This window comes from Photinus pyralis, unplaced genomic scaffold (genome assembly GCF_008802855.1).
Source record: "Photinus pyralis isolate 1611_PpyrPB1 unplaced genomic scaffold, Ppyr1.3 Ppyr1.4_LG6, whole genome shotgun sequence".
Classification (NCBI taxonomy): domain Eukaryota; kingdom Metazoa; phylum Arthropoda; class Insecta; order Coleoptera; family Lampyridae; genus Photinus; species Photinus pyralis.
The window spans coordinates 31768723-31783600 of NW_022170663.1; the positions used below are offsets into that span (position 1 = coordinate 31768723).

At 40.7% G+C, this 14878-nt stretch overlaps 2 protein-coding genes across 3 annotated transcripts; one reads left to right on the forward strand and one right to left on the reverse strand.

Moving 5' to 3' along the window:
- Nucleotides 1–552: 552 nt before the first annotated feature.
- Nucleotides 553–4143, reverse strand: LOC116174098 (inter-alpha-trypsin inhibitor heavy chain H4-like). Of its 2 annotated transcripts, none has more exons than XM_031491895.1 (8): nucleotides 4016–4143; nucleotides 3144–3279; nucleotides 2843–3097; nucleotides 2024–2797; nucleotides 1735–1974; nucleotides 946–1687; nucleotides 725–893; nucleotides 553–668 (listed from the first exon to the last, which is right to left on the reverse strand). In XM_031491895.1, the coding sequence occupies exons 2-8, from the start codon at nucleotides 3270–3272 to the stop codon at nucleotides 638–640; spliced, it is 2340 nt and encodes a 779-aa protein (XP_031347755.1). In that variant the 5' UTR covers nucleotides 3273–3279; nucleotides 4016–4143; the 3' UTR covers nucleotides 553–637. The 2 variants fall into 2 exon arrangements, with proteins under 2 accessions (XP_031347755.1, XP_031347756.1); XM_031491896.1 differs by lacking the exon at nucleotides 4016–4143 and adding an exon at nucleotides 3546–3999.
- A 5051-nt stretch (nucleotides 4144–9194) lies between these two features.
- On the forward strand, nucleotides 9195–14444 carry LOC116174596. The gene has a single exon (XM_031492536.1). It carries the CDS (start codon nucleotides 9195–9197, stop codon nucleotides 14442–14444), a length of 5250 nt encoding a protein of 1749 aa, XP_031348396.1.
- The last annotated feature ends 434 nt before the right edge of the window (nucleotides 14445–14878 follow it).

Genomic DNA, 14878 nt, shown 5'->3' on the forward strand with positions numbered 1-14878 from the left:
TCCAATCGGTTCAGTTGTTTAGTCGGAAGTGAGTGTATAGCCGGACCGACAGACAGATCGACATCATCGAGATTTTGTTTGATTCGGATTCCTGGTGCTTCAAAACTTGTATGTCCGTAAAAAAAAGGCGGAGGGGGGGGGTCATTGTTATTAACGTGCGGGTGGTAAAAACAACACCGTTGCGTTGCACGGCTAACTTACTATCACTTCTGTTGATCAGCGCTTTAAGGCCCGTATTCGTATAGCGAACGAATTCGACCGAATGACCGTCTGAATTCTCCCAAATTCGTTCAATTCTAATATTTCTGCCCACAGACCTCCCAACGACTGCTTTCTTAAGCCATTGCGAATGCTGTGGAAAGCCGTACACGCTAGAAAATATACTCGTACCTAACATGCTTCAATGCAAGAATATTCGTTCGCTTGTGATTGGTTGTGCATGTGCATACACATTACCCGAACGAATCCATTCGGGCGAATTCGTTCGCTGTATGAATACGTGCCTTTACACTCCATTTTTAAGGATTGAGTAAATAGTTTGTAAGGCGTTCAAACGGTCTACTACTACTATTTATTAGTGACTATGATAATCGTGTCCCCAAAAAGTTTTTATACACTGCAGTTGCCAGCACCATAGTTAGTTACGAGGGCAGCAAACACCAGCAAATCTGAAACGAAATTTGACAGTTTATCGAAATTTCACATTACTACAGACTTGTCTTACTCATTCTTTAACACGCAGAAATGGTCATAAAAGTCCGAGGAACTCTTCAACAATACATCTACCCCAGGGCAGCTTTTGAGTAGCCTACAATAGCCTTCTTCATTTAAGGGAGTCTTTGGACATGTGATGATATCGATGATTGTTTCGTTTATCCCCAATTTGTAAGTACCTGCATATTTCGTAAGTGAGTTTATGATTCGTGCAAGCGCGCCAAAACCCACCTTGGGGCAGTTTTACGGATTCACCACTTAGTAGGCCACGTAGCCATGGAAGAATGCTCAATAGGCGGTTTAATTCTGACTGCTGTGTTAACACCGAGTGAGTACGAGCCTTAGATCTTGCACGCCCCCTCATTGGCGAATATAAAGGACGAGTTCCATATTCTTTTTGTTTCACTTGCTCCATATCAACTGCGCTGGTGTCGTTAGGCTTCACAACAACGAGGGAGCTGACAGGCGTGACAAACGAATACTTGAGCGCCAAATCCAAAGCCTTTTCCTTCAAGACACTGGTTTCATTTTCAGATACATCCTTATTTTCTAGTAACTGCTTGATGTTAAGGTATGCCCATAGCCGTTCCATATTCGATATTGTTCTAGTAACTGTGGGTTTGAGTGTTGTTCGTCCTCGAACGCCAATGCCATCAATGGTAACAGAAGGAAGTGCGTCTCCACAGAAACCGGCCACTACAAGTTCTGAACCACCAAAATGTATAGGAAACTCCGTCCTTGTTAAACTGGTCACTGAAGGTTCATACCTAAACGATACGTTTGCAAGTAAAGGAGAAGATATTTGACGGTAAAAATCTTGTAACTGCAAAGACGTGTCGGCCGCCACGTAAATTGGCTTAGCGTAACCAGAATTTTTCTGCGCCAACTTCTGTAGAAATTCCATGTCCACATCTCCACCGAATCCAAGCGCAAAAATCACGGAGTGTTTCAAGTCTGAGTTATATTCAGTTACCTAAAAGTGAATGTTTTAGTTATTCCACGTGGGCTAATTAAGTATACCTGTGTAATAACATTGGTAGAGGCCGGGTCTGTAGGTCGGCCGTCAGTTAAAAATATAATAATCGGTTGACGCTCAACAGAATCTTGGGGGTTCGTTCTTTCTACTTCCGCCAAGCGCAAACCTACCTTGATAGCACTGCATGTAACCGTGGAGCCATCAATCAATAATTTGGACACCGCTTTTTTGGCTGCTTCAATATTGCTATCGTTAACAAAATAAGCTCTAGGAAATGCTACATTCTAAGATACACTGTAATAAATCTTTGTAATGCGCCGGTGAGTACTTTACCTGTAAGTCAGGGGCGTTTTGTGCAGGATGCGTCTCAGTGGAATGCACCTCTCGCCGAGGGTACCACACACTATTCGCCTCGTTGTCTAAATCTACAACTCTCGCATTACTGTTAAACTCAACCAAATTAAACAAATCGCGTTCATGCAGCTGATCCAAGATCTTGTACATAGCTTCCTTGAGTTGTTGAATTTTTTGACCGCGCATACTGCCGCTGGTGTCCAAGATGAAGATCACTTGCTTAGGAAGAGGTTGCAAGTCAGTCGGCGCGAAGTAGTGAACAAAATAGCCATCTTGAACTAAAACCTCGCCACCTTGTGGATCTCGCTCCACGTCGTACTGTACGACGAATTGACCGACGAGTCCATTTTCCACTTTAGTGCCAAAGATGTGGGCCAATGCCTTCTGACGCTCAACGTTGGGGTTAAATGTTACAGTTGCCGCGGTATCATTCACAATTGATATGTCAGCTCTAGGATCCAGCTCTAACTTATCTGAGCCTATTTCATTTCCCGAGCGCAGAGGAGGCGCTTTGAGATGAGTAATTTTTCTACTTTCACTAATTACTACCTCCACAAGTAGATTTTTCACAGGTTGGCCTGGGTGTATGTTGATAATTTGCTCGTAATGGTCATTCCTTCTGACTAAAAATTCTTCGTAAGTCAAGTAGAATGCCGCTTTTTCTTCGGGCTTTACATTCGCTGACACGGTGAAACGACTGGAGTCGCGTGCGCTCACTGCAACGTGGGCTGCTGCGTCCCCGCTTGCTACTGCCTGAAAATACAATGATAACTATTGGTAGTATTTGACTAAATTCACCTTGTTGTAAATACTTTGAGCTTCTTTCTTTTCTTTTACGGTGGCGGTGTAATTTACACCTCCCACCTCCATGATAAAACCAGATATAAACGCCGATTCGGGTAGTAACATTGAGAATCTGACTTCTTTAGCAGTTCTTGCATAGTTTTTCATCTTACTTACGACAACGGTGTGGGCGAAGCGATTGCTGATATTGGATCGAATCCGCACTTCGTATATTTGGGGAACCGTAGGTAGTGGATATACATCTTCACTCTTAAAGGCAAATTTAGAAGCTTCGTATTGACAACAACATTCAGACCTCTTTGCCATCCTGTCTAGGTTGTGAAGTAGTTGTGCTGATGACCATTGCGCTATCGTGGTCCGATGCAATGGACAATATGGGCACAATGGTGACTCCAAACACTAACAGTTGAAACTTGAGAATCATTTTTAAGCTGAAAATGAATAAGTTGCCAGTCAAATTTAAAATAGCCCACTCAAAAATAGCCAGAGAAGACGATCTCAAACCTTATCTATATGGTCGTCTAAGACCGATCTTGATACAGTCTTTCAATTGAAAAGATAAACAAGTTGTTATGATAAAGACGACGCAGAGTTGTTACCCATAAAGTAACAACAGGAAATAGTTATTTTGAAAACATTACTATAGCAATTGTTATTAGTGTTAATTAAAGATTATGGAGGATAGTGCGAGGGTTACCTCGGAATACATGATAGGTAAATCACTTCCCATCCATTGCCATCTCTTCCAAGGGCTGTTGGTTTAGTACTAATATTGGCACGCGCACATTGTGTTCAAGGAGGCCACCTTTCGTCCTCAAACTCCTCAATTTGCTTGTCCTTCGTGAATGGTCGACGAAGTTTAAAAAATGCTTATCTTAAATTAATATTGCCAAATGAAAAATTTCATGGTCTGAATGATCGTGATAACACCGTGAATGAGGAATGATTCTTTTCTTCTGGAAATTGGAATAGTTGCAGTGGCTTCACTACGTACATAAAAAATTAGAAGGCTATTACCAAGAAAACGTGAAGAAGAGCCTGATGATTAATTCAACCGTCGAAAGTTAGCAGTTTATCACGACTAAGCAAGTGAATGAATAGCGTTATGGTTAGTTTATTGTATAGGTACTGAAACGCATCAGGAAACATTTCATGAGACATACTTACCTTCTGTGCTATGGGAAACGATCTTCTTAGTTAACGTGAGATAAGTTGTTGTGCGAGTGGACGACTACTATATAATGATGTGTTCCACTGATGTTATCGTACTGCCGTATTATCGTCAATAAACATTTATATATAAATAGGTCTTGTTATTGATCAACCAATGGCAATGTTTCGTCATTTATTCAAGCTTCTAAGAACAAATTTGGCCTTCGTAAATTTGTTTTTGGAAAGTTGTTTATACTACTTTACATATGGCACTTCGCAGAAATAAAATCTAACAGTAACTTTAAAAAATGGTCCCCGATATAAATATGGGAAAGTGGGTAACAGTCCGACCAAAACTTCCAATCAAAAAATGACATGTAAATGTAATCAGATTGAACCGAAATATTTATACGTGAATAACCAATGTTAGTGTAGGTACGAAATCTGTGTGACGACCAAGAAGAAAATCATTCCGCCATAATTGTTGGGAACAATCTACATATTTTGCGATACTTCTAACGACAGCTCACAAATTGTGATTCCCCCCTCCCAAATCATTCACTATTTCGAAAATTAAACTGTAATCTGAATGTGACTGCGACAAAGTAGGTGGTAATTCCCAGATCCAAATCCAATTAATGACGTATCTCAATCAAGACGTAGACCGTTACTTATCCGGCTGCGACAATCGTCCATCTCAGTCTTCTTGAAGCAGATAAGGGAGGTTTTTTTTCTACTTTCAAATGCTGAACGACAATAATTTGGTAATATAACAAAAATGCCGAAATAAAGTTTTGTCTGAAACGACCTTGATAAAATTATTCAAATGACGACCTTCATCTTCTCGAAAACATCAAGAAATTCCGTCTCGCGTCATTGGCATTGTTTCTAAAGAAGGTTTTCAACTTCACGGTGCTCCAATTTTTGAAGTGGGAGACTTTTTTTCAAAAATAATGCAAAAATCATCACTACTAACGTCCACATTGGAAGAAATTAATTCGCATCATATGGCTTATTTTTTTGTTAAAAAAAATGTTGCATGATTGACGCAATTTTAGAAGGGGAAAAGTGCTCTGCGCCATCTGGAAAGCACGAATGGTATCTTGTTTTTAAAGGCGATGTGGGAAGCACCGCTCCGTAAACGTTTGTTGCATTTCTTTATGTCCTATTTGTTTTGTGTATGCAGCATTTTATATTTTTGTGGGTTTTCATCTTCGTTTTTAAAATTGACTTGATTTAACCGTAATGCAGAATCACATGTTTGATATCGTTATCCTTTGTTTGAAATCGTTTACGTTTTTGGTGACCAGACCAGAAGTAATATTCATATAAGTTTTGAGCATTCTTTTAAACAACTGTAAATTATCAAATTATTTTGATGTGTGTATGTGTACTGACTTGGTTGTTTGTAAACTAACATTTTCGCCTTGAATGAAGCAGTCAGGGGGGTGGTTAAAAAGTGTAATCAAATGAGTTACAACATCCAATTCCGTGATTGTCTTCGACATTCAACTGTAGGCTCGAAACCACGAAACTAGGGACGAGTTACATATCTTGGAGGCAAGATTACGCTGATCAAAACTCTTCGGTTTAGAATCTATGTGTGATCTGTGAGTTACAATGCAATAATTTCCACATATATGTTACCTTGTGAAGCGTACATGCTACATATTTTGTCAATATTGTTGTTATACAAAAGCACCAAAGGTGAGTCACATATTTTACCCTTCCTTAGAATCTTTGGTACCGGATACTGCACGCAGGCCATTCAAATTGTTTAAAAAGCGTTGGCTTAGGAATCTGAGGTTCTCTTAGTACATACATGAAAAACCATTAATATGGGACTGTATCTGTTGTGGGGATATTAGGAGTCCTCCATCACTATTGCGTCTCTGTTTCACCGTGACTTCCTCGGCAATGCGCAGACGAAAGCGCTTGAATTTGAATTTACCTTAACGTGCAAGCGTTTGTTTTGTTTATATTACCACGTTTCCTGCTGACCTCGCAAAAAAATTATTTTTAGCCCTTATAGCCCAGGCAATACAGAACATATTAGGACCTTAGCTTGCAAAATTAATGGTAGTTCTGGAAATAGGCTTACTTTATGTTTTTTGGGTTGCTGAGTTCAAATTTTTAACTTCCCACCAAAAATTCCCCCCGCAACCCCCCCAAATCTTGAAAAGTAAGAAAAAAAATATGTTTTTTTAAGAAATCGTTTTTTTTTGTGGTTTCACGAATAAAACACCTACAATTTTGAAATCTAGATATAAATAGTATGCAACCAAAAACGTCCTACAAGCTTTTACGTACTACACTACGCACGTAGGGGGCGCTGGCGTGCGTTGAAGTATGCTTATTAGCGACTCGGGCGCACTTCGCTTAACAACCCACGGCGTTCGTGTTCGCTCTCCCTTTACCCGCTTTATCTTTCGTTTTAACCACCCCCCTCCTTTATAATCTCTCTTATTTTTCAACATCTGGAAGTCAACCCTCAATCTCCAACTTTTCCCCATCTATTTTCAGACAAGTTCAGAATTAAGAACACATCTACATATTGTAAGGTGATTTATAAATTCGGGTTCGATTTATATCAATATTTATTAAACAAAACTAAAACACTATAAAAACTGTACAATTTGTATCGATTATTTATATCACACACTTCGCAATTTATATTTCCGCGCTCTATGTTTCATCTGTACTCGATCTCGTTCGGTAGTAGACTCCCGCGATGTTCGGTCCGCAACCATTTATACACGCAAGCAATGTAAGTCCAGCACATTCGAGTACAGTCTCGAATATTCCTACACAAATCCCACTATCGCGCGCGTAGAAAATTCCAGAGCGCCAAAGGTGACGTCATGTCTGGAGCGTTTCCGTTACAATATTTAAAAAATATAGACTTTTATTACTAAATTAAATTAAATTATTTAAAAAATTTTTAAATTACCTACTCTTTTCCGTTTAACTGCAGCTAAGGGCCCACAGCTGAAAAGTAGGTTCATGCACCAAAAAGATTTAATTGGTTTCAAAGTCCCGTTTTTAAAGTAGATTGATTGATCCATTCTTGAACGAAGACAAAAAAAGGAAGTTTAGAAACGACTAATCTGACAATTCTTCCGTGTTTTCGGACTCTAGAAAAGCTGAACTATCAAGATTTATGTGATTTCCCCAAAATAATCTCATCAGCTTGATGGACCACCTTTTCAAATAGTAGTTCGAAATCCTCTGCTTGTCCATCCTCTTCTTCAAAATCTTAGACGATATCTTTAGGGCTATTGGCGCATGAATTGTTGCACTCGAGGCACATTATTGAACATTTCAACCAACTTTTCCTGCATATACACGCGCCACGGCATCCTTTTTTTTTGCACCCAGAAGATTAACTTTTCCAGCTCCATTTTTGTGGTTCCATGACATTTCCTAGCGAAAGTTGGACTTGGTGGTACGTCCTGAATGAGTGTTGCTTCATGTTGGAGGCAAAGAGGATATATCGTGTTTACTGATGTACGCAGTCCTAATGAAACACTGATGTCTGAAACCGTTTAAAGTCATGTTGTCATTCTTGCAATCATACAAACGAAGTAAAAATTGATTCCCAGCTTTTGCGATAGCTTGTGCGTCTGCATTTGGAATCAGAAACAGCTAAGCTAGGAAAACAAATCTGGGTTCTAGACCCGTCGCCAAAAGTCGAAGACGTAGAGTCACAGCCGCTGAAACCGTGTAAAAATAGTATGTTTTTAGTCACTGTGTTTTCTTCAAGACAAAAGGGTGAGTAGATCTGTGCTTCATAAAGTAAACATTCGCGGATTGAGCAAGTGCAGTTATTAGAACTAATAAATGTATATCTTCGCCGACAATAATCAAATCACCGATGGATGATCTCAATTTTCTGTATTATAACGATGAGGCAGTCTGCGTCTTCGTCAGTTTGTCACACTGTCGACTTCCTTTTAATCATTTCAATGAGGCGATGTTTATTTCTGCTGTTGGATAAAAAATTTGCCTGGACTACAAGGAGTCATAGATTCACCAAAAATTATGTCAACCGATGACTGCTTTCTTTCCCTTCGCAATCTTTCTGCGCTCTTCAGGGGAGGGGATGAACCAAGAAATTGAAAATGACAGTCAGCGATAAATAGGAGAGATCGCGAAAGTGGCGAAAACCATGCAGTTATCGTGTAATGTCCTAGCGTGCGTACGACACCAAGGCTCATGTTCTGAGACGCGCTAACGCCCTACCCATTTGCCCTACGTCAATATATCATACGATTTTTTTGTCTCAAATTTTGTCTACTTTCCAAATTTCCAGATACTTTTTCTCTGAAATACACAAAATAACGGTTTTTTTTAAACGATATTTTTTCTTTTTTTCAAAATTTGGGGGGGGGGTTGCGGGGGGAATTTTTGGTGGGAAGTTGAAAATTCGGATTCATAGACACAGAAAACATAAAACAAGCCTATGTCCAGAACTACCATGAATTTTGCATCCTAAAATTATACATTTCCTGGACTATTACTCTTACAGTTCAACGCAAATTCAAATGCTAGCGTGCTTGCGGTTGCGCAGTGCCGAGGTCACTGAGGGAGTCACGGTGAAACAGAGACGCAAGTAACATCCATCCAACACTGTAATTTTGACTTACTTTATACTTACAGTTGGCAACAATGGAGGAAACTTACAAGCAGAGTATACTTCATGTTGAAACGGCTGAGGTTTCGCGCCACATTCAAATCTCCGTAGCAGTCGGTTAGGACCGGATTTTTATGCGTAAGAAAGGAAAACAACAAATGAAATATATAACGCACACAAGGCGCCAGGAAAAAACCTTTTTTGGACAAAAAACCTCGCATAACACAGACAAATTGTTGTATTTTGTAGCAGTTACTAAGTTACGGTAGAGTTAGTAACGTGATAAATAATTTTGAATTTGAATTACATAAAAATATACGTCGTTGTCAATTCTGTTAATTTGTGCGATAACATTTCCTGTTGAACCACCGCAGTGTATTATTCGAACCTCGGAGGCAACTGCACCGGGTAGGAGCAGTGGAACCCCGGACACAACATTTGGCGACCGTGACAGGACACTGCGCTGGTGAATTCGGAGTCTTCGCACTTCAGAGGCCGTTTGCAGATACGTTTGTTGTTCATTTTCTTTGAGAGATTGTTGTAGATAACATCTAAAAAGGAATGGAACAGAAATTGAAACAACGTAAACTAATGCGGGTACTGTTTACGAATTGCACCAATGAGCTGTATCGTCTAATTCTTGAGAAGAAACCAGTAAATGAAATAAAAGTCAGTTGGAGTCTTCTGCAAGAACCTTATGAGGATTTAAAGCTAGTGGAACAACAAGTGTACGAGTTTATGATAGATGACGCTTCGATGTCAGAGGCGGAAATCATTCAGGAGTTGGAAGGAGCGAAAGTCTACAAGAAGAAATACATAGAACTCCGTCAACATGTAGATGCCATCGAAGAACATAGTAGCAACAGAAGTACGATAAGTGCTACAAGTTCTCATCAAAATCGACGTAGATTTAAGCTTCCTAGAATCGAATTTAGGAAATTTGATGGCACTGTGAAGGATTGGTTGCCTTTCTGGTCACAGTTTACGAAGGTGCATGATGATCCAAGTTTGGATGATGTTGATAAGTTCGAATATTTACGGCTTGCCACCAATTCGAATAGCCGAGTACGGATGCTTGTTGAAAGCTATCCGGCAACTTCGCAAAATTATACGAAGATAGTAAAGGCATTGAAGGCGCGTTATGGTAGGGAAGATCTACAGATTGAAGTTCAGATCAGAGAACTCCTCAGAATTATCATAAATAATGCGTCATCTTCAAGTTCAAAACCAGATATCGCTAGTCTTTATGATCAGCTTGAAACACCTATTAGAGCTTTAGACTCATTAGGCATAACCTCTGAGAAATGGGGGGCTATGCTGTTTCCGATGATAGAGTCTTGCATTCCCGAAGAACTTCTAAGGGTGTGGCATCGGTCTTCATGTGCTTACGGCAGCGACATTGCTGAGAGTGATCTCGAAGGGATGCAGGGTGCTGATGAAACGTTCAGTAAGCGTCTCTCAGGTTTGATGAAATTCCTACGATCGGAAGTCGAGCATGAGCAGCATATATCGTTGGCAGTTGAACGTTTAGGTTTGCAAGAAGCAAAGGAGAAAAAGAAGCATGTGTCTGATAAAGGGACTGCAGAGAAAATACCAACGGCGGTAGGGCTAGTTAATTGTGATGTGAGCAGTTGCATTTTCTGTGAGAAGTCGCACGAGAGTTCAAATTGTTTTAAAGCTCAACAGTGGTCGTTGGAGAAGAAAAACAAGATCGTGAGCAACAAAAAAGCTTGCTTCAAGTGCCTGAGAGTAGGACATGCAGCAAGCAAATGCAAGATTCCTGTTAAGTGCATGGTCTGTGGTAAGCCACATGTCGTTCTCATGTGTTCGATGTTGCCAATTCATCAAAATAAGATTGAGGAAAAATCAAAGGAAACTCTGAGAGAAATCCATACCGAGGCAAATACCCAGATCAACAGCACTAGGGCTCATGTATTTCTCCAGACCCTAAAAGTTTCTTTGAACGGACCAGCAGGCAGCAAATCAGTACGTGTTCTATTGGATTCTGGGTCACACTACACATACATTCTTCAGTCGACAGCGAAGAACCTAGGTTATACATCGAAACGTTCGGAGAAAATTATTCATAGTTTGTTCGGTGGGAGTAAGGTATTGAACGAACATCATTGCTACATGGTTGAAGCTCGTCATCGTGATTATGTATGTTCTTTCGAAGCCTTGTCGCAAGAAACGATTTGTAACAGCATTCCTCCAGTGTTTGATGGTCCCTGGACGGAGGAGCTACGTACACTAAACATTGAAAGATCCGATTTGGGAGATCCTGCACCTGTAGAACTGTTAATAGGTATTGATCTTGTCGGCAAACTTTTCACTGGCAGAAGAAAGGTGTTGTCTTCTGGTTTAGTTGCGAGCGAGACCTTTTTTGGGTGGACTCTTATGGGGAAGATTCCATGTGAACCTGAGAACTCTACAGTACTGTCAGCAGTGTCAATGTTAGTTAATGACTCTAACCTACAGCAACTTTGGCAGTTAGAGACTCTGGGAATCACAGATCCTATTGAAAAGAAAGCTCAAGACGTGATGGTTAGCGAAGCACGAGAACTTTTTTTGAGCACAACAAAGGTGGATGAAGAAAATCGATATGTTGTGCGGTTGCCTTGGTTATCGGAACATTCTCCGCTTCCAAGTAATTTTGGTGTAGCGAAGAAGAGACTCGAGAGTACTCTACAAAAATTGGATCGTCAGAATCTACGAGTAGATTATAACAAAGTTTTTCAAGAGTGGTTGGATGAGGGAATCATCGAGCAAGTACACAAACAGGAGAAATCTGATTTTGTACATTATATACCCCATCGACCAGTGATCAAGAGCGCGTCAGTTACAACGAAAATTCGGCCGGTGTTTGATGCGTCAGCGCGTGAAAAGTTGAGTCCATCGCTCAATGACTGTGTACAGAAAGGAGCCAATTTAATCGAGTTAATACCGAATATTTTATTGGGATTTAGGAAACAACGTTTTGGAGTTACTAATGATATTAAGAAGGCGTTTGTTCAGATAAGTATAGATGACCGCGATCGTGATGTTCTACGTTTTTTATGGGTGGACTCTGAAGGAAGAGAAATCATCTATCGGCATCGACGAGTCGTCTTTGGTCTGAGTTGTAGTCCTTTCCTCTTAGGAGCGACGATCGAATTACATCTTCAGAAAGCGAAGGGACATAATCATTTGATCTCCTCCGAAAATTTGGCCAAGCTTGCAACGAGTTTCTACGTAGATAACTGCGTTACGAGCCTATCAGAGGAGAATGAACTTAAATCTTTTATATCCGAGTCAACGGCAGTGATGAACCTCGGAAAATTTGAATTGAGAGGGTGGGAGTATACTGGGCAAGAAGGAAGCCAGTTGACTCCAATTTTAGGCCTCGTTTGGGATAAGTTTGCTGACACTCTGAGTGTAGCGAGTGATGTCATCAAGGATTGTGAGCTGGTTCATTCACGTCCAGTGTCAAAAAGAACCATGCTATCCATTGCGCAGAAGATATTCGATCCCGTGGGTTTTACATGCCCGGCTACTTTATTGCCTAAGCTATTACTAAGGAAGACGTGGGAACAAAAAGTGTCTTGGGATGAGAAAGTAACAGAAGAGATTTCTTCGGATTTTCAACGGTGGTTGGAAGAAATTCATCTTCTGGCGCAAATTAAGATCCCTCGTTGGATACATTTTTCTATCCGTGATTCCAACGAGTTGACTATGCATGTATTCTGTGATGCAAGCCAGAACGCCTACGCAGCTGTGGTGTTTTTAAGAGGCATCTTCCAAGGAAAAGTTTTCATTCGATTATTAGCTGCAAAAAGTCGAATTGCTCCTTTGAAGAAAGCAACGATACCCAGACTAGAACTCCTGGCAGCCCTAATAGGAGCTCGGTTGTCCAAGTTAGTTCTTAGTGGTTTGGCAGAGGAAATTAAAACTCATTTCTGGAGTGATTCCACTACGGTTCTGTCGTGGATTAAACGACGAGAACAATGGAGTATCTTCGTAGCAAATAGAGTTAACGAGATTTGTTCTCTATCATCGCCTACGGAATGGAGTCATGTGACAGGTTCGAAAAATCCAGCTGATTTACCATCTCGAGGCGTGCTACCCTCCAAGTTGCTTGAATCTCGCTGGTGGGAGGGACCAAATTGGTTGTACGAGTCTCCAGAAAAATGGCCGATTTCTTCGGAGCAGTGTGATGAGAATGAGATAAACGGAGAACGGATAGCGAGATGTGCAACTTGTTTGAATATACATTCAGATTCAATCGAGACTTGGCATTTAGACCATTTCTCGAAGTTTAGCAAGATGTTGCGCATGATGGGGTGGATTTTAAGATTCCTGCACAACTGCAGAGCTAGACAGAAGTACGATGGAGAACTGACTTCGGTGGAACTGAAGAAGGCGGAGAACTTGATTTTCAAGTTTGTACAATTGGATGCTTTCACAGGAGACGAACGGAAGCGTTTAGCCACGCTATCGTCTTTCGTTGACGAGGATGGTTTAATACGAGTGGAAACTAAGATTTTGAAAAGAGAGGATTCGAATGAGTTTCGACGTCCCATACTCTTGCCCGCCAGACATCCAGTAGTATCAGCAGTAGTGTATGATGCTCACGTTAAAGCATGCCACATCAGAACGCAAGGCTTGTTGGCCATTCTACGAGAACGCTTCTGGATTTTAGGTGGTCGCCGATCAATTTCTGTCATAATCAGGAAGTGTAGTATCTGCAGAAGACATTTGAGTAAGCCCATGGTCACTGAAGATCCCGCGCTACCCAACAATCGTGTTCGGGACGCAGCAGCTTTTGAGATTGTTGGAATTGATTTTGCGGGGCCTTTGGTGTTAAAAAATGAAGAAATGGTGTGGATATGTGTTTTCACTTGTGCAATTTACCGGGCTGTACATTTAGAGCTCTGCACATCTCTGTCCACACCTAACTTTTTCAAGGCTCTACGTAGATTTATATCTCGACGTGGGAGACCAAAGACGATTTACACAGACAATGGGACGAATTTTGTTGGTGCTGCAAATATTTTAAATACAGTTGACTGGAACGCAATAGTAAGAGAGACATCGTGCGAACGGTTAGAATGGCGTTTCAACCCACCAGCAGCACCTTGGTGGGGAGGATTCTGTGAGCGGATGGTGGGAATGATAAAACAACTACTACGAAGAGTATTGGGTCGAGCTTCTTTGAATTATGAAGATTTGATGACAATTCTTTGCGACTGTGAAGCAGTCATTAACTCTCGGCCTATCAGTTTTCTCTCATCCAGTTCTCAAGAGTTGATGGCACTTTGTCCAGTGATGTATCTACGAGAACTGCCATCCACAAGTGTTGTAGATTGCGATGTCGTCGACAGGCAGTCATTAACAAAGAAATTACAACGTCTCCAGGTCCTGAGAGATTCTTTGAGAGAGCGTTTTCGGAGCGAATATCTTGGTCAGCTTGCAATTCTTCAGAGCAGACGAACTAGTAAGTCAATTTGCGTTGGAGAAGTTGTTTTAGTGGGAGACAACGATACAAAGCGTCTCAACTGGCCAATGGGAATAATCAAAGAAGTATTTCCTGCGTCAGATGGACAAATACGGGTTGTACGGGTGAAGACTAGCAGGGGTATTTTGATGCGTCCAATTCAAAGAATTTATCGGTTGGAGTGTTCAGAAGAAACATCTGAAGATGTTGTACGGGAGCCAACAAATCATGGATCGAGGTCTCCAGAGGTGAATACGTCGTTACCTGATAATAGTGATAGTCGAGTTCGCGTTTCACGAGTTGGGCGTACAATTAAGCGTCCGAAACGTTATTTATAATAGTGCAGTGAAATAATTATTGTATTGAGTCAGGTTATATTCCTACCTCAAGGTGGGAGAATGTTGTATTTTGTAGCAGTTACTAAGTTACGGTAGAGTTAGTAACGTGATAAATAATTTTGAATTTGAATTACATAAAAATATACGTCGTTGTCAATTCTGTTAATTTGTGCGATAACATTTCCTGTTGAACCACCGCAGTGTATTATTCGAACCTCGGAGGCAACTGCACCGGGTAGGAGCAGTGGAACCCCGGACACAACACAAATAATAATAATAATGACTTTATTAGACCATATTTACAAGATAAGAAAAAAAATATTTCATATAATAAAAAAGGTCTAAACGGCGTAGTTCAGGAACGGATGAGTTCCGCTCCTGCTCTTCCCCCAACCGGTGGTCAAATCGTACAATAAAAATTAATGTGTAGAGTG

What these genes read in the sequence shown, in the direction of transcription:
- LOC116174098 (XM_031491895.1), bottom strand. Translation starts at nt 3,272, where the DNA reads ATGATTCTCAAGTTTCAACTGTTAGTGTTTGGAGTCACCATTGTGCCC. An exon ending in CTAGACAGGATGGCAAAGAG is followed by an intron (nt 3,098 to 3,143) that starts GTCTGAATGTTG and finishes TTTGCCTTTAAG; the next exon opens with AGTGAAGATGTATATCCACT. An exon ending in CTCAAAGTATTTACAACAAG is followed by an intron (nt 2,798 to 2,842) that starts GTGAATTTAGTC and finishes TTGTATTTTCAG; the next exon opens with GCAGTAGCAAGCGGGGACGC.
- LOC116174596 (XM_031492536.1), top strand. Translation starts at nt 9,195, where the DNA reads ATGGAACAGAAATTGAAACAACGTAAACTAATGCGGGTACTGTTTACG.